Source organism: Betta splendens, chromosome 4 (genome assembly GCF_900634795.4).
Source record: "Betta splendens chromosome 4, fBetSpl5.4, whole genome shotgun sequence".
NCBI lineage: Eukaryota > Metazoa > Chordata > Actinopteri > Anabantiformes > Osphronemidae > Betta > Betta splendens.
Window position 1 is genome coordinate 5,864,124 of NC_040884.2, and position 18,932 is coordinate 5,883,055.

The 18,932-nt window shown below is 43.9% G+C and overlaps 2 protein-coding genes and 1 long non-coding RNA gene across 5 annotated transcripts; 1 reads left to right on the plus strand and 2 right to left on the minus strand.

Moving 5' to 3' along the window:
* Positions 1 to 48: 48 nt before the first annotated feature.
* On the plus strand, positions 49 to 1,578 carry LOC114854153 (uncharacterized). Its single transcript, XR_003785737.3, has 3 exons — positions 49 to 190; positions 1,026 to 1,222; positions 1,329 to 1,578. It is a non-coding gene; the product is annotated as an uncharacterized LOC114854153 (long non-coding RNA).
* On the minus strand, positions 774 to 15,417 carry LOC114854152 (interferon-induced protein 44-like). 3 transcript variants are annotated; one of them, XM_041070569.2, is made up of 8 exons: positions 15,398 to 15,417; positions 3,042 to 3,550; positions 2,449 to 2,497; positions 2,073 to 2,268; positions 1,837 to 1,989; positions 1,575 to 1,746; positions 1,275 to 1,375; positions 774 to 1,195 (listed from the first exon to the last, which is right to left on the minus strand). In XM_041070569.2, the coding sequence occupies exons 2-8, from the start codon at positions 3,514 to 3,516 to the stop codon at positions 1,001 to 1,003; spliced, it is 1,341 nt and encodes a 446-aa protein (XP_040926503.1). In that variant the 5' UTR covers positions 3,517 to 3,550; positions 15,398 to 15,417; the 3' UTR covers positions 774 to 1,000. The 3 variants fall into 3 exon arrangements, with proteins under 3 accessions (XP_040926503.1, XP_029004132.1, XP_040926502.1); XM_029148299.3 differs by lacking the exon at positions 15,398 to 15,417 and adding an exon at positions 3,991 to 4,128; XM_041070568.2 differs by lacking the exon at positions 15,398 to 15,417 and adding an exon at positions 3,928 to 3,990.
* On the minus strand, positions 12,351 to 15,301 carry LOC114854150 (interferon-induced protein 44-like). The gene is made up of 7 exons (XM_041070563.2): positions 15,205 to 15,301; positions 14,764 to 14,812; positions 14,382 to 14,568; positions 14,146 to 14,298; positions 13,884 to 14,055; positions 12,921 to 13,021; positions 12,351 to 12,841 (listed from the first exon to the last, which is right to left on the minus strand). Exons 1-7 carry the CDS (start codon positions 15,254 to 15,256, stop codon positions 12,632 to 12,634), a joined length of 924 nt encoding a protein of 307 aa, XP_040926497.2. The 5' UTR covers positions 15,257 to 15,301; the 3' UTR covers positions 12,351 to 12,631.
* Positions 15,418 to 18,932: the final 3,515 nt, after the last annotated feature.

The window sequence follows — 18,932 nt, forward strand, 5'->3', positions numbered from 1 at the left end:
TTCACCGGAAGTTAAGTGTACATTTTGGGCATTTAATAGGTCGTAATAACTTTCGTTTTCCTGTGAAATAGAAAATATAAACAACATATAATGTTGTCAATAAGACAGGGGGAATGCTCGTGATTTCTTACCACTGTTAACTACTGGGACCGTAACCAGCAGATTCAAACGGAGCTAAACTAGCTAACAGGTGCGGCTAAATCCTATAGCTTCCAGGTCGACACGCCCCGAGGCCGCTGACGAGTGTAGGAAGCTGTGTTGTGTTGCTGTGCTATGAGTGCATACGACAGGTGTGGTTGCGCTTAAAATGTATGTTGTTAATAGCAGGGTCCCTACATTAAAAAATACAGTGTATTCTGCATCCAGAAGTCGAGCTTCAACCTGTACCAATCATGCAAATGCATCCTGTTTTTTTAAATACCATTTTTAACATTTGAAATCGTATATTTGCAGATTTGTTGCTCAGTTCTATTAGAAATAATCCCGTACCATGTTCTGATGCTGTTGTGTTGCAGGCAGTTATGGTAATATTCTTAGTGGTACTGCACAGTACAATATAGTACAATAGTATAGTGAGTGAGGTTGTTGCCCGTGAATAGCTTGCATTCAAAAATACAGATTTCTGATCAAATACCTTTTAATCTGCATCATTGTGAATGTTTGTTTTAAAGGTTCGCCTTTGCTCAGAAATTCTGAATTAAATTTAGTTTTATATGAATTCAAGCAAACTTACTATTACTGTAGAAATGTGACTCAAAAACAGGATCGCAGGATTTAACACATTTACATTTAACATGTTTTTACTAAAGTCTGCACAACTTGTTTGGTCAACAACAGCTTTTTATAACATGAAAGGTGATAAAAATTTGTCAAAATTCCAAAACCTTCTGAGCTGTACTGAGTTAACACAGTGAACTGTCTCTAAGCTGTGCATACAGCAGATGTAGTGTATCAATGGTCTGTTGTGAGTAATTTTCAAGCAACTCTTTCTGAAATACTTTCACTTTTTCGTTTCACTTTTGCAGAGATGGTCACTGAGCTCATCAAAACAATTGTCAGCAAAGCGAAGCATCTGTGTAACAGCACTGAGCAGCAGGATGTCACAGTCAGGGTTCAGCTCCAGCTCCTCACTGTAGTTTTTCACTGGAACCACACAGGACAAAGGCACACCGAGCCTTTCACTGACCTCCTGCACCTGGAGCCAGAAACAGACGTGGGTGAGGTTAGTCTCAACATTTAATGTGGATCCATCTCTGTGTCTGCAAACATCTCACCATTTCCTTAATGTAGATACTTTTATAAACTTTTTTCACATCCTCTTTCACCAGAGGACAGGCTTCATCCACTTTAGTGAGCAGGACCAGCTGAGGAATCCCTGGAAAAACAGAGCAGAGGTTTTATAAACGGACACACGAGGAAATCCAAGTGACTGGCTAGAGCCAGGTCTTAGCTTTGCTGTTGAAAGAATTCTACTACTTCTGCTATATAAGCTTTGTCTGTCCAGTCTACAGTAATGTGTCATATTACAATAGACAACACTACCTACTTTACCTTTGTTTATTAATTTTACTGACCCATCAAGTTGACCTTTCTTCGTATGGCTTTCAGCTTCTCCTCCAGGGTTTTTGGCATGATGGAGATTTTGCAGGCGTCAATGACATAAGTCACACAGTGGATCTTTTCCTTCAGCCCTGGAGACGTTTGGTAATTGTGGGCCTCAGAATGCAGAGGAGCAGAGGGGTTGAACTGGTCCATGGAGAGAAAGGAGAGGAGGGACAGTCTGTGTTAACTAGAGCCAGGTCAGTGGTTTATTTAATGTAGCATATAAGGATGTACCTGGTAGCGGTCGGGCACATGACCTTTAAGGATGCTGCTGATGTCATCAATGTCAAGCCCCGCCCCTGTGCTTTCCTCCAGTCCCATTGTATCACATAAGAGGATCGGCAGAGGTTTTCCTTCTCGTCCTGCTTTTATAGAGTAGGTACGAAACTTTCCAGGACAAAGTGGATGAGTTACAGACGGCAAAGTGAGAAATAAGACCCCAAAGGAAAAGAGGGAAAACTAAGGGTCACCTGTGTGGTGAGGCTGGTGCTGGAGCAGCCAGCAATGGCCTGGCTGGTCACATGACCTCTGAACACTGAGTTGACGGAGTTAAAGAAGCTGGACTTTCCAGCTCCCACTGGTCCGATGAGCAGAACACGAACCTGGGACACAGAGTTGATAATTGGTTTGTAGACCTGAATGCTGTCCATCAGCTCCGCCCTTTTCCTGTACAGATAAAAATAAAGAACATTTTCATGTAGTGTAAAAGCTGTCATTTATCCTTAGTTGACCCCTGACCTCTAATGGCAGCCACATTCATGAGTAACACTAAACATGATGATGGAACATGTGCACTGTTACAAAGCCTCAGGTTCATGTGGATGATGTTGGTTTTGTCCATCTTACTGTGATTCCCAGATAACGGTCCTCCATTCTTTATCCACTTCTGTGTTTTCTGCACAGTGAAAAAAATAATCATCTTAAAAACTAAAATCACATAAGAGTTCAAAAACAACAACAAAACAATGATTGTGGTTTAATATAAGAAGCGTTTTTGAAGATTCCTTAACTAAATCATTTGGTAATCGCTTGATTTCAATTAATTTGCCTTGGAACTCGCTGTGTCTTTCATGTCTTGTCAAGTTCCATCTTCATTTGAATTATTTCTTGCATATTTCATAGCTTTGTTTCTTGGCTTTGTTCTGGCAGTTCATGCTATTCCTCTACTCATGTTCTACAGGAACTCAGATTTCACTTCTTTATCTTCTGTTTAGTGTTTAGATCTTTTCCCTAAAAAAAGTACTGATTTGGTTCTGGCAACTTAAAGTAATGGTCCGTGATTCAGAAAGCATTTATTTCCACAGCAATGAATAAATAAATAAACTTCAAATTAAACTCGTTATGTTTACTATTTAGGCTAAAACACAAGAGCAAAAGAAAACAGCAACCCATTGGGTGGAAGCAAATGTGTTTATATCTGTATTAAATAATGAACCTACCTTGAACCTGGTAGACTTCACACTCAGTCATGTTGAGGTCGTTGCCGTGCATTTCTGCAGCATTAAAGGTGTAATAATTTCCTGGGGCACTAAAAACTACAGCTTTATTTCCATAGATGAGAACCAACGCTTCTCCAAAACATGGACCACAGTTACCAACCATTTTCACCGCGTATGCAGAGGTTGTGACTGGATACTGGAGAAGTTTTTCTCCTTGGAGGGTGAACACAAAGGCCTGGTCATCGCACACATACTGACCAGACTGACTGAACCCTTGTCTGGTGTAACCTCCAAACACGTGTCCAGTGGCGTTAAAGCCCACAGACACTGTGGGGCCCTGGTTGTCACATCGCTGGTGGAAGGCTGCTCCAGTGAATCCGTGGACGCTGGCCTTGTACAGCAGCTGCAGCTTGACACGTCCCAGCTGGGAGCAGATCGCCTTCTGCTGCTTTGGGCTCAGCAGGGAGTTCATCATGTGCAGCTGATGCTTGATGTTTACGCACTGATGTCTGAATGCAAATAGAAACATATATGGATTAAAAAGCAGCACATGAAGTTTAATACCACAGAGGAATAAAAAAAAGAATGAAAACATTTCACATTTAAATGTATTATGTATCTACACGAATGTGGAAGAAAGCAGCATTAGACGCAAACTAGCTGGTGGGATGACTCATGAAATGGAGTCACTTGATGAATCATAAAAAACGTTTTTAATAAATCTAAAAAACACGACACTTATTCATAGAAACAAAATGTAAACCATATTTGATGCGTAGTGTACGGTACACAGTATGGGCAAAACGGTAAGTTTCGATTTCCTCAGAAACACGTGGTTGCTACACTCAAACAGCAGTAAGTTTCATCCTGTACGTTAAAATCCTACCAACTGCATCCTCCACGGTTTCCTTTGAATCTGATGAAGAACATCTTTAATAATCAAACTCACCTCTGTACTAGCAGCTCACAGACCGGCTGTTCGTGTTTACGTTGTGGGAGGTTCGTGTCGTCACCGTTTTCTTGAAGAAGTCTTATCTTATTGGGCAAAGTATCACGTGCGTCTTTTCTTTAACAGGGCGTGTGTCTGCATTCAGACCACTTTTACAAACAGACAGCTCAGGCAGGTTTTCGTGGAGATATCAGATTGTTATAGTCTTTTTTATCACGGTCGATAATTCTTGGTCCACGTTGAATTCAAAGACTAAAAGTCTGTGTAAAAATATTAAAAGATGACGTGATTTCAATCGCTGTTGCCAGAAATATTGTACTGTCGCTTCAAGAATAGTGATGACGTCATAGATGTCGCGGTTGCACAAGAATACATGGAATTTTGCAGCTATCAAAATGTTAGGAATGTCAAACACCAAAAACTCTTGATTTCACATTCTTTATTCATGGCACTGACATTAGAAGCAAAGAATCCACCAATAAACACACAAGGAAATATGTGTAAAGCCAAAGAAAAATCTCTCCTCTGGGAAAATTTTTTTGAATCTCTCACTTTAAACAAATACAGTGGAGAGAAAGCATAAGTTATTATTAACATAAATGTGTTATTATTTGTAAAAAATCAACACAGCCTGTGAATTTTGTAAAGATGCTGAAGAAGATATAAAACGCCTCATTTTTGAATGCTTCCCAATCAAATGTTTCTGGAGGAATATGGAGTTGAACTTTACTAACCAAACTACCTATGTTTTATATCATACTGCCAACAATCATGAATTATAACAAATGGTCAACATATTCACCTTGATGGAAAAGTTTCACATACATACAATAGATCTAAATTTTCTAAGATCCTGCCATCATTCAAATCTTTCAACATTGAAGTAGATAACTATGTTTAATCTATTGATACAGAACAAAAATACCAGCATACAATCAGCCTCTATGAAGAAATTTCCAATATAACCTTTCTTTCTTAAGTTTTTTTCCTTTGCTGATATGCTCAATCTGGACCTGATTGTTTACATTTTGAATTTTTTTTTTATTGTTTCTTTCTTTTTCTTTGCGTCAATATTAGCAATATGTTATTATTTCTTCTGTACACTATTCACATTTGTCCCCTGTACACTGTAAATTTAAGTTCATTATGATCAAGATTGCAATAAAAATAATAACAATAATAGGAAGACATGAAAGGAAGTGGCTAATGATTGAAGAATACATTTTAATAAAATCTTAACTTTAACAGATCAACACATCCTTGTTATCAACAGTAAATCAGCAACAAAAAGGGCCTCACTTAATTCTATTAATATTTTTTGTATCTAATACAGATTCATTTCTATACAATAATTGACTGAACTGCAGGGATCTTTAGATGTTGCACCAATATTTTTTCATTTAAATTTTGCCCAACTTATCACTGAGCTCGTCAAAGTAATTGTCAGAAGAGGGAAGCATCTGTGTAACAGCACTGAGCAGCAGGATGTCACAGTCAGGGTTCAGCTCCAGCTCCTCACTGTAGTTTTTCACTGGAACCACACAGGACAAAGGCACACCGAGCCTTTCATTGACCTCCTGCACCTGGAGCCAGAAACAGACGTGGGTGAGGTTAGTCTCAACATTTAATGTGGATCCATCTCTGTGTCTGCAAACATCTCACCATTTCCTTAATGTAGATACTTTTATAAACCTTTTTCACATCCTCTTTCACCAGAGGACAGGCTTCATCCACTTTAGTGAGCAGGACCAGTGAGGAATCCCTGGAAAACCAGAGCAGAGGTTTTATAAACAGACACAGATGAGGAAATCAAAGTGAAATGCTAGAGCCAGTCTTAGCTTTGCTGTTGAAAGAATTCTACTAATTCTATTCAATTCAATTAAATTTAATTCAATTTTATTTATATAGCGCCAAATCACAACAAAGTTATCTCAAGGCACTTTACGAAGTAAGGTTTAAGACCTCACACAACTAAACCCAACAAATCCCACATACAGCAAACATTTAATTTGACAGCAACAGTGGAGGATGGCTAAAAGTGTGCGGTTATAAAAGACTGCCTTCATCATCATTTTGAAGTTCCTGACTCATTTTGTGCACCAGTTTCTTTCATCTAAACACCTCTTGGTCAGTATATCCACCTTTACCCCTGCTTCTCAGCTGCCCACGAACCGATTTTACAAAGATTTCTTTATCTGGGAAATAATCTTCAATTTTCACCCCCTTCATGTTCTTAGTCTGCGACAGAAACAGCTTGACTCTGTCAACACTGTAGGCCCTGGGCCTCTGTGACTGTGATCTGCGGTCAGACATTTCAGTGTCTGTGCACAGAGACTTCATCCTCACTAACGTCGGATTCTGGAGGGAACTGTTGACTGCCCGTTCTCCTCCCCTTTTTCACAGCCCCCAACGGGTTTTTCACCTTCTTCCATCTCCACGTTCTGTGCAGCGCTGCTTCCAACCAAATCACCGTCACACCTCTCCTCATGGTCAGTCTGCTTTTCCACGTTGTTTAACGATTCCACGCCGGCCTCTTCAGCCTGTATGTTGTCTGCTCCGACCACAGAGTCATGTCCACCTTCTGCTGGAGCCTCTTCACCACCAGCCTCCTCCTGTTCACCAGCACCTTCTCCACCTTCCTTCTGTCTGTCAACACCTTCTCCACCTCCTCCGCCTTCCTCCTGTCCTCCAGCACCTCCTCCACCTTCCTGTCCGTCAGCCTGTCCTCCATGCTGATCTTCTCTGCCGTGGGTTCCTCCACTGCCTCCTGCAGGAGAGTGGGTGTTGCCCTCAGCTTTGTCTGGACAGGCTCTGATGAGATGTCCCTCTTTACCACAACCAAAACACTTCATTGTTTCAGAAGTGATGAACAGAACATAATCGTACTCATCCACTCTCAGTCTAAAAGCCAGATTCAAGTCTTCCTCTTTGTTATTGAGGATCATGTATGTTTGGTGTCTGTGGGAAATAACATGACGCAGCTCCGGTTGTTTGCATCCAGATGGCAACTTTTTTATGGCGGAAACTATTTTGCCGTGTCTCGACAGTTCTTTCCGTAACAGGTCGTCACTGATGAACGGTGGGACGTTGGACAGGGTTATTTTTTAGCGGGTTGTGTGAGAGGAGAGACGGAAATGAATTCGCCGTTAATTGCGATGCCGTGTTCGACTACTTTGTGGACTTTGTCCACACTGTCCAAAAGATCACCACTGCTCCGTTCATCCTCGCCGCCGATTTAAGGCTGAGCGGACCGACCACCGCAGCCACAGCGACCGCACACACACCGACGCCGGGAAACCCGACCAGCGAAAACACACTAGCCCCCCTACCCTATCTATTTACACACCCCACGGATGAAGAAACTACATAAAACACCACCGTGAAAAAATATTGACAAAATACAAGCGAAAGGTTTGAGAAAAACGTCAGTCAGTCTGACAGTCAGCCTGCTCTCACTCACGGGCCGCCTCACTCAGAGAGAGAGAGAGAGAGAGAGAGAGCTGGAGAAAAGCACAACTACTAGAGAGAAAGAGACAAGGTTAGTTGAACATAGAACAACGATGGGAGGTTATTGGACAGAAGAGGTAGAAGGAAACAGAGGAACTCGGTGTATAAATTAAGTCCCCCAGCAGTCTATGTCTATTGCATCTTAACTAAGAGATGGTTCCTGTGACTAACAATCATTGCCAGTGACCTGAACCATCTCTAACTATAAGCTTTATCAAAAAGGAAGGTTTTAAGCCTAATCTTAAAGGTGGAGAGTGTGTCAGCTTCTCGAACCTGAAGAGGAGAGGAGCTTGGTAGCTAAAAGCTCTGCCTCCCGTTCTACATTTAAACACTCTAGGAACCACAAGTAGCCCAGCGCTCTGAGAACGAAGCGTTCTGCTGGGAGCACAAGGAACTATGAGGTCTTTAAGATAAGAAGGAGCTTTATCATTGAGTATTTTGTAGGTGATTAGGAGAATTTTAAATTCTATCCTACATTTTACAGGCAGCCAGTGCAGAGAAGCTAATGTAGGAGAAATGTGATCTCTCTTTCTAAGTCCTGTCAGGACTCTGGCTGCAGTATTTTGAATAAGCTGTAGGCTTTTTAGGCTTTTCTTTTGCTGTTAGGACATCCTATGAGTAAGCAGTTACAGTAGTTCAGCCTAGAGGTAACGCATGAATCAGTTTCTCTGCATCGCTCTGAGAGAGGATGCTTCTGATTTTAGCTATACTGTATTTCTAAGATGGAAGTAGGCAGTTCTGGAGATTTGTTTAATGTATGATGTAAAAGAGAGATCCTGGTCAAAAATGACAACAAGGTTCCTCACAGTAGAATCTGAAGCTAATGTTATGCCATCCAGGGTGGCTATCTGACTCAATAGTGTCTCTCTCAGATTTTTAGGCCCAACAATAAGAATTTCAGTTTTATCTGAATTTAGTTGAGGGAAGTTTTGGGACATCCAGGATTTGATGTCTTTTAAACAACCCTGAATTTTGACTAGTTGATCTGTTTCATTTGGTTCCAAGGACATATATAGCTGAGTATCATCTGCATAACAATGAAAATTAATAGAATGCTTTCTAATAATCTCAGCTAGAGGAGACATGTATAGGCTAAACAAAATTGGACCAAGCACAGAACCGTGTGGTACTCCATAGCTAATCCTTGTGCATCTGGAGAATTTCTCATTAACATGAACAAACTGGAATCTGTTCAACAAATAGGATTTAAACCATCCCAATGCTGCTCCTTTAATCTAGATTCTATGTTCTAGTGTCTGTAATAGAATGTTATCATCAATTGTATCAAATGCAGCACTAAGATCTAACAGGACAAGGACAGAAATTAGACCATTGTCCGAAGGTAATAGAAGATCATTAGTGACTCTAACCAGAGCTGTTTCTGTGCTATGATGTTTTCTAAATCCTGACTGAAAATCTTCGTACAGGTTATTCCCACTCAGGTGATCAGATAATTGTTTAGCCACGATTTTGTCATGAATCTTGGAAATAAAAGGTAAATTTGAAATGGGTCTATAGTTGGCTAGTTCTCCAGGGTCCAGGGTTTGTTTTTTCAATAGAAGTTTGACCACAGCCACCTTAAAAGCCTGTGGTACATAGCCTAAATGTAAAGATTGGTTGATTTGATTAAATATGGACGAGCTGATTAAAGGTAGAACTACTTTGAGTAATCTGGTTGGGATTAGATCTTTAAAGACAAGTGGACGACTTGGAAGAGTTGATTATTGAGGTTAACTCCATATGAGTTATGGGGAAGAAGCTGTCTAGGTAAGACAGAGGATTTGGTAAATTTAAAGTTGATGGATCTAGACAGTGCTTTCTGTCGTTTGGAAGAAGTTGCTGCTGAATGTTTTTTCTAATGGCGACAATTTTATTAGTAAAGTAGTTCATAAAGTCATTGCTGCTGAGATTTAAGGGGATAGCAGACTCAACACAGCTATGACTCTTAGTCAGCCTGGCTACAGTGCTGAAAAGAAACCTGGGGTTGTTTTTGTTTTCCTCAATTAGGGCGAAATAATATGTTTTTCTAGCAGCAGAAAGTGCTTTTTTAAATTTTATTAGACTGTCCTTCCATGCAATGCAGTTTACATTTATTTTGTTGGAATGTCACTGTCTTTCTAGTTGTCTGGTCCGTTGCTTTAGGCTGCGGATCTCTGAGTTATACCACGGAGCTAACCTCCTCTGATTCACTGTTCCCTTATCAGAGGAGCCACTGTGTCTAACATTGTACGTAGAGAGGCTACAGCATCATCTACAAGACAGTCAACCTGTTCATAAGAATTAAGGTGACTGTTCTCCTCTCTGTATGTACAAGACATTGAGGCAAAAGATGATGGAATCATCTGCTTGAATCTGGCAACAGCGTTGTCAGATAAACATCTGCTATAGTAACATTTCTTTCCAGCTATTGTGAGGTCAATTATGCTAAATTCAAAAGTTAATACGAAATGGTCAGATAACAGAGGGTTTTGGGGAAGAACTATTAAATTATCAATTTCAACCCCATATGTCAGGACAAGATCGAGGGTATGGTTAAAATGATGAATGGGTTCATTTACATGCTGTGTAAAACCAATAGTGTCTATTAAGGAGTTAAGAGCAGTGCTGAGACAGTTACTGTCAACATCTACATGAATGTTAAAGTCTCACTACTACAGCCACTACAATGACTTTATCTGTGCTAAGAACTAAGTCAGATAAGAATTCAGAGAATTCAGTTAAGAACTCCGAATATGGAGCAGGAAGACGGTAAACGATACAAAACACAACTGGCTTCTGGGTGAGAAAGGCTCTGCTTTGTCTACAATAGAACACACTACATACTTTACTTTTGTTTATTAATTTTACTGACCCATCAAGTTGACCTTTCTTTGTAAGTCATTCAGCTTCTCCTCCAGGGCTTTTGTCATGATGGAGACTTTGCAGGTGTCAATGACATAGGTCACACAGGAGTTTGTGGAAACAGGTCATTTGTAGTGACGGCATACTTATACTATTCCATTAAATACTAGTAATAATAATAGTAGACTCCTCCCTGAACCGCCGCCTTACCGTGGTGGAGGAGTTTGTGTGCCCGAATGACCCCGGGAGCTATGTTGTCGGGGGCTAAATGCCCCTGGTAGGGTCTCCCAAGGCAAACAGGTCCTGGGCGACGGGCCAGACTAAGAGCGGTTCACAACCGCCCTATGAAAGACAAACCACCAAGGCCAGAGACGTCGCCCGGTATGGCGCAGCCGGGGCCCCACCCTGGAGCCAGGCCCGGGGTTGGGGCTCGTATGCGAGCGCCTGGTGGCCGGGCCTATTCCCACGGGGCCCGGCCGGGCACAGCCCGAAAGAGCGACATGGGGCCGTCCTCAAGTGGACCCACCATCCGCGGGAGGAACCATAGGGGGCCGGTGCAGAGTGGATTGGGCGGCAGTCGAAGGCGGGAGCCTGGGCGCCCCAATCCCTGGATAACCAATCTGGTTATTGGGACATGGAATGTCACGTCACTGGGGGGAAAGGAGCCTGAGCTTGTGCAGGAGGTCGAGCGGTACCGGCTAGAAATAGTCGGGCTCACCTCCACACACAGCCTGGGCTCTGGAACCCAACTCCTTGAGAGGGGCTGGACCCTTTTCTACTCTGGAGTTGCCTGCGGTGAGAGGCGGCGGGCTGGCGTGGGCTTGCTCATAGCTCCCCAGCTTAGTCGCCATGTGTTGGAGTTTTCCCCGGTGGACGAGAGGGTCGCTTCCCTGCGCCTTCGGGTGGGGGATAGGTCACTCACCGTCATTTGTGCTTACGGGCCGAATGGCAGTGTGGAGTACCCGGCCTTCTTGGGGTCCCTGGAGGGAGTGTTGGAAAGCGCTCCAACTGGGGACCCCATCGTTCTTCTGGGAGATTTCAATGCCCACGTAGGTAACGACAGTGATACCTGGAGAGGCGTGATTGGGAGGAACGGCCTCCCTGATCTGAACCCGAATGGTGTTATGTTATTGGACTTCTGTGCTAGGCACAGTTTGGCCATAACTAACACCATGTTCGAACATAAGGGTGTCCATCGGTGCACATGGCACCAGGACACCCTAGGCCGGAGGTCGATGATAGACTTTGTAGTCGTTTCACCTGACCTTCGGCCATATGTTTTGGACACTCGGGTGAAGAGAGGGGCTGAGCTGTCAACTGATCACCACCTGGTGGTGAGTAGGATCCGCTGGCAGAGAAGGAGGCTGGAACGACTTGGCAGGCCCAAACGTATTGTGAGGGTCTGTTGGGAACGCCTGGCTGAACCCTCTGTCAGACGGACCTTTAACTCACACCTCCGGGAGAGCTTCGACCAGATTCCGAGGGAGGTGGGAGACATAGAGTCCGAGTGGACCATGTTCTCCGTCTCCATTGTCAACGCGGCCGTTCGGAGCTGTGGACGCAGGGTCTCCGGTGCCTGTCATGGTGGTAATCCCCGGAGGGAGGATTACCACCCTGGGGAGGTGTTCCGGGCATGTGCCACCGGTAGGAGGCCCCGAGGAAGACCTAGGACTCGCTGGAGAGACTACGTCTCTCGGCTGGCCTGGGAACGTCTTGGGGTCCCGCCGGAAGAGCTGGAGGAAGTGTCCGGGGAGAGGGAAGTCTGGAACTCTCTGCTTAGACTGCTGCCCCCGCGACCCGGCCCCGGATAAGCGGATGAAAATGGATGGATGGATGGATGGAATAATAGTAGAACTGTGAAGTACTAATTTGAGAAACAGGATTTAAAATGTTAAATATTCAGTTATTGAGGTCAAGGCTGTTTACTGTAGTATACTGTACTTGCAATGGATTGTTCCAAAACTATTCAGTAAAATGAGTTAATTTTTGCTGTGGTAGTACACTATAAAGTACTAAAAAGAACTGTGAAGGAATGGTGATGTATTCGTTTGAGAAACTTGTTTTATTCAAGATTAAAATTTACCCAAAGCCAAGTTTTGGAATGGAGGCCAGTGGGTTTTTGAAATGTACATTCCATAAGTGAATATTTCCAAGTATACACAGTAAATTCCTCCATTTTCCTAAATTATGCAGTTTCCTGTACTGTATATTTCTTGCAACATTATCATTTTAATATCACCTCTTGCAACACAGACAAATGTGTGCACAATAAGTGACTGGATTACAGGCAACTTTATTTGTTGCACAAATACAGATACAAATACAATATGCAAATGTGGTCACTGAGCTCGTCAAAGTAATTGTCAGCAAAGCGAAGCATCTGGATGACGGCACTGAGCAGCAGGATGTCACAGTCAGGGTTCAGCTCCAGCTCCTCACTGTAGTTTTTTACTGGAACCACACAGGACAAAGGCACACCGAGCCTTTCGCTGACCTCCTGCATCTGGAGCCAGAAACAGACGTGGGTGAGGTTAGTCTTAACATTTAATGTGTACCTATCTCTGTGTCTGCAAACATCTCACCATTTCCTTAATGTAGATACTTTTATAAACATTTTTCACATCCTCCTTCACCAAAGGACAGGCTTCATCCACTTTGGTGAGCAGGATCAGCTGCGGAATCCCTGGAAAACCGGAGCAGAGGTTTTCAAAAACGGACACAGATGAGGAAATTAAAGTGATTGGCTAGAGCCAGGTCTTAGCTTTGCTGTTGAAAGAATTCTACTACTTCTACTGTACTGTACACTGTACAGTATAAGCTTTGTCTTGTCTGTCCAGACAACAGTAATGTGTCATATTATACTAAAACACACTTTAATAGTTTAATAGGACAAGACACAGTCAGAACCTAAGGATTAACATTCATCCTACAAACCTCATTGTTCTTATGGCGCAAGTGAAGAAATCATCATGTTTTTTACTTTTGTTTATGTAGGGCAGCTATTTTTAAAGGTCACTAGGTGGCGCCGTTAAGCGGTTGTACTAGGGCTGGGAGCGCAAATTGTCCCCTGCCCGACATTATACTGAGAGCACCTGCAAGAGCAGCTAATATTATTTTATAATAGATAGAGGTCTACCATTTATCAGTGGAGCGTATTCAGTATCACAGTTGCATTAAGGTATTAATGGGTTTGTACTAAGCGACTGTGTTATGTAATAAACTGTAATAAACTGTAATAAACCGGCAGAGTAACTTCCCCTCAGTTTTGTATTTAGTATACAGTTATTTTCTGTGGTTTTGTTTTATTTATATTGCATAACTGTCCTGTAATAGTTTTTATTTTTGTTTATGGTCGATTTATTAATTGTGATGTTTCCTTGCTTTCTATTGAAAGTTAAAAGACACATTACTGCAATAAAAGCAGAGCCGTAGGTCACGGCCACAAAACTAAATCTCCAAAGGGTCTGCCGCCCACACTCCTCGCTGCACCATGATCAGGGTTACATTTACCTTAGAATTGCTTAAGTAGGATTGATTTTACTGACCCATCAAGTTGACCTTTCTTCGTATGGCATCCAACTTTTCCTCCATCTTTTTTGGCATGATGGAGATCTTGCAGGCGTCAAAGACATAAGTCACACAGTGGATCTTTTCCTTGTACCCTGGAGACGTTTGGTAATTGTGGGCCTCAGAATGCAGAGGAGCAGAGGGGTTGAACTGGTCCATGGAGAGAAATGAGAGGAGGGACAGCCTGTGTTAACTAGAGCCAGGTCAGTGGTTTATTTAATGTAGCATATAATGATGTACCTGGTAGCGATCGGGCACATGACCTTTAAGGATGCTGCTGATGTCATCAATGTCAAGCTCCGCCCCTGTGCTTTCCTCCAGTCCCATTGTATCACATAAGATGATCGGCAGAGGTTTTCCTTCTCGTCCTGCTTTTATAGAGTAGGTACGAAACTTTCCAGGACAAAGTGGAAGAGTTACAAACAGCAAAGTGTGAAATAAGACCCCAAAGGAAAAGAGGGAAAACTAAGGGTCACCTGTGTGGTGAGGCTGGTGCTGGAGCAGCCAGCGATGGCCTGGCTGGTCACATGACCTCTGAACACTGAGTTAAAGAAGCTGGACTTTCCAGCTCCCACTGGTCCGATGAGCAGAACACGAACCTGGGACACAGAGTTGATAATTGGTTTGTAGACCTGAATGCTGTCCATCAGCTCCGCCCTTTTCCTGTTATAATATGAAAACATGAAGAATTTCCGTGTTGTAAAAAATATATCTATCCTTAGTTAACCTCTGTGAAGGCAGCAACATGTGAGAGTAAAGTTCTGACAGTTACTCAAAAATGCACAAATGCAACATATCACTGTAAACATGATGATGTCATGATGTTTTTATGCATGATGTTGGTTTTATCCATCTTACTGTGATTCCCAGGTAATTGTCCTCCATTGCTTCTCAATTTTTTTGGATTCTGCACAGTGACAAAAATATTTACCTTAAAAACCATAATCACATATAACCTAAGTTGACAAACAACCACAAAACAAATTGTTATGGGGTATAAGAAGCGTTTTTTTTAAAAATAACTAAACTAAATCTTTTGTCCACAGTCCTCCAGTATTTAGGGGAACATTTACATTTGATAGTAATATATTTATTCTAATTTCAAAGGCTTAACTTTGCCCAGCTCTTTAAACATCCTTCTATAGCTCTAAAATTATTAAATAAAATTTTGTTGAAGAAGACGCAGCAGCACCTACTATGGGAGGGCGGCAGCTAAAGAAAGTTGCTAGCAGCACACTACAGGATGAACAATAAAACACAATGTGGTTATATCTGTGGTAAATATTGAGCCTACAGTACCTTGCACCTGGTAGACTTCACACTTAGTCATGTTGAGGTCGTTGCCGTGCATTTCTGCAGCATTAAAGGTGTAATAATTTCCTGGGGCACTATAAACTACAGCAAGTATGCTGTACTTTACCTTTAACACTATCTATCACTATCAGTTTCATCAGAAAAAAATGTCTTAATACAGTTATTAGACTTACTGTACCTCCGACTCTTCTTATAAGACTTACCTCCAACTCTTCTTTGCAGGCAGCTCACAGATATACCACAGATTGATGTTGATGCTGGTAAAGTTCAGCTGGTGTTTCCTGTATTGGAGGTTTGTGTTGTTGTCGCTTTCATGAAACTACTAGTGACTATGACAGTCTTACTGGGCAATGTTGTGTTCCTATTCATAAACAGGGTGTCCCAGCAGAAAGACAACCGGCCTTCAAGGTTAAAATATGGATGAAACAATGTCAGTTATTGTTGTTTGATGTAATGATGAAACGTTAATGATAGTATTAGAGTCCTACCAACTGCATCCTTCACGGTTCCTTTGAACCTGATGAAGAACATCTTTAATAATCAAACTCACCTCCAGATACTGTACACATTGTTATAGTCTTTTTTTTATCACGGTCCATAATTCCTGGTCCACGTTGGATTCAAAGAATAAAATTCTGTGTAAAAATATTAAAAGATGACGTGGTTTACAATAACGGCTTAATGTATCACTTCCACCCTTCTGTCTCGGCTGTTTTTTCTGGTTTGTCCTTAGCATCTTGAAGTTAGTTTCGACTGCTGCTCTGTTTACAAGCAGTACACAATCCGTAACACACCGTCAGCAGTAGAAACCCCAACCTCATCCAAGATGAATCGGTGATGAAGCCGATATTGCCTAAAAATTTAGGATTATTAAATTAGTTGCTGACAGCCACTCAGATCTAATATGCAAGCTAGCTTTAGCAACATAAGCTAACGTTACTTGTGACAGTCTAAAACACATAAGCAGCGCAAGCTAAAACAATAAACGGTGGAATATATTACTTACTCGGTGCTCATTCGACCGTCCCGGCCGTTTTTTAGAGTTTCTTTTCGGTATCCTGACGCTAGTTTACAGCTCCCTTGTCCACACGTACCCAAAACTGGTGGTGTGTCGTCAGCAGTGGAATCTGCAACTTCATCCGAACAAAATCAGCAGCGGTGAAATTCAGCACAGGGATATTCAGGTGTGCACGTCGAACGGCGGGCTGAGCAGTTGTGCTCCAGCAGCAACGCTTCAGCTTGACCATTGCTGGGGCAGGTACAGAGGAAACCAGGAAGCACTAGTTGTAGCACTACTGTATTTGTAGTTTTAGTTGCGTCTTACCGGAGGAATAAAGGATAACTTCTTCAGTTTTCCTTCAAGCCACCTTAGTTGTTTCCTCACCTGATCTGAGGTTAGGGAGAGGGGGGAGGAGAAGGGGGGCAGAGGTGTGCTGCTTGTGGAGGGGGGTGGTGTGGAGAGGTGTGATCACGTGGGGGCAGGTGCCACCGCTGGACTGGAGATGTGTGAAGTAGAGTGGTACAGTAAAGGTTGGAGTCAAATGTGTTGAAGAACAGATTCAGCTCGTTGGCCAGGTCCAGCTCAGCATCACCTGATCCTGTGCCTCTGTTCTCTCTGTGGTCTTCAGTCCCTTTCACATGTAACCACTACCTACACACAGCAACCAACTTGTGTACAAGACTCTACCAGGTCTCTGTTCGAGGAAAAAAGTTCACACAAAAACGTCTGTTTAGTTTAACAACATTTCATCAATAGCACAATTCCTTACAGTTTGCTTATCACCTATAATTACTACTATAAAACAATATTCAGAGCTCCTCTGAACAACGTCCGTCCGTCCATTCAGGGTCCAGCTGCCGCTTCAGTCGCATCCACAAAATCTGAGCTCAACAAAAAAGACAACCTGACAACCTATTGTCCTGTGCAGGACAATACTCATTTAACTACCAAAAAACCACAGTAAATATAATTACCGTACCGAACCACCATTGCAGATCAGATAACCTTACACAATAAAAGTTGTTACAACTGCACTACACGGGGCGAGCATGGGCATACTTGAGCGAGAGAATGGGTAAGTGTGAAAGAAGGGTGAGGATGGCTCTGGCTGTGCTGCGTGTGGCGCCTGGGCAGTAGTACTGCGGTCCCTGGGTCTCGGCTGTCCCTTCCTGGCTGGGGGTTGTGGGGGGTGGTGGGATAGGTAGCAGAGCCAGTCGGGAACCTGGCTCTGCGGACCCTGGCGCTCTGCTTCCCAACTACATTTCTCTGCATTCATCCACTTAGGTCTGCAAGGGGTGTCCTGCTGATGGAGGGACCGGGGCTACTGGGAAGTGGATCCGTCCCTTCCAAGTGGGATGCTCTGCAGTTTTAATTGCATTAGTCATACACACTTGTCCAGGAATCTGGGGGCTCCTTCCGGGGGGGCCAGTAGACGGAGCCTTCCCATTGATGGCTCTGTCTGCTGGACCCCCCGGAGAATTGGGTATCTCCCAAAGTTCCTCATACTTAGCTACATACACATACATTTAGGGCCGGCGGTGGGCTCTTTCACTGGGGCCTGGGGCTGAGGCCAGTTGTGGCCTCGGCCACTGGCCCTGATGGAGAGATCACCACCCAGTTTTAACTGCAAAAAGACATTTAGGGCGAGGGGGGGCACTGTCCGGGGGACACACCGTCAGCCAGCGGTTGTGCTCCTGGAGGTGTCACCCACCTTCAGTGCACTTTAGTTCCACACACTCACGTCCAAACTGGGTTGCAGGGTTCTGGGGGACCTTTTTCTGCTGCCCTCTGCCTCCCCCGGGTTGGGGGGGTTGGTCGGGGCTCGGGAGGAGTTGCGGTCCCTGCCTGGGGCCACATGGACGGCAGGCCGGAGACCTACCCTCCCCACGAATGTGATCAAGCGAATGGTGTGGGTGCGAGAATGTATCTGAGAGTGCATTGGTTCACGTATGATTGACTAGTTTGTTGTGAGAGAGTCTATGGTGTGTGTGTGTGTTGATGTGATGATGTGTGTTGCACATGTGGGTGGGTGTATGCGTCTGTGTTTGTGTGAGTTGGTATGTGTGTGGTGCGGTTGAAGTGTGGGGGGTCCGGTTTTTCGCCCGGGGTACGATGATCGTCTGCCTGGGTGGTCTCTTTTCTGCTGACCCCCACCAATTGCTGGCCTTGTGCTGCAGGCCGCTGTAGCGCCAGGGGATGAGGTCGGGCCGATGGGGTAGGCCCCGCTCCGCCCATGTGGGGGTGGTGGACTGGGGGCGGGCCCCACTCTGGGCGCGGGGGCATCTTCTGGCGGGCTCCTTACTGACCGTGGGTCCTCGGGCTCTACTCTCTCAGGCCGACCCTCCCGCCAGGGGGAGTGTTTGCCCCTGGTTCTCATGGGGCGGACAGCGTTGACCCCCGGTGGCCCACTCTGGCCTCGGGTGCTGTCTCTGTGGCTGCTGCAGCTCTGCCTGGGGGGCTCTGTGTGGGCGGCTTGGGTTGCAACACCTGCCCTCCTGGAACTGACGGTGTGTGGGCTCCCTGGCTGCTAGGATTCTTTCCTCTGCTTGCTGGATGGGCGTAGGGGCGGAGCCCCTCACATCACCCTGGCTTCCACAAGTGGCATTGTTCATGCACCAACGTCTGCCTCACCCTTTGGGTGAATAATGTTAAGCTACAGTCTTACTAACCTTGTAGTGGGACACTTTCCAAATCCAACTGTAAGTATTATTGA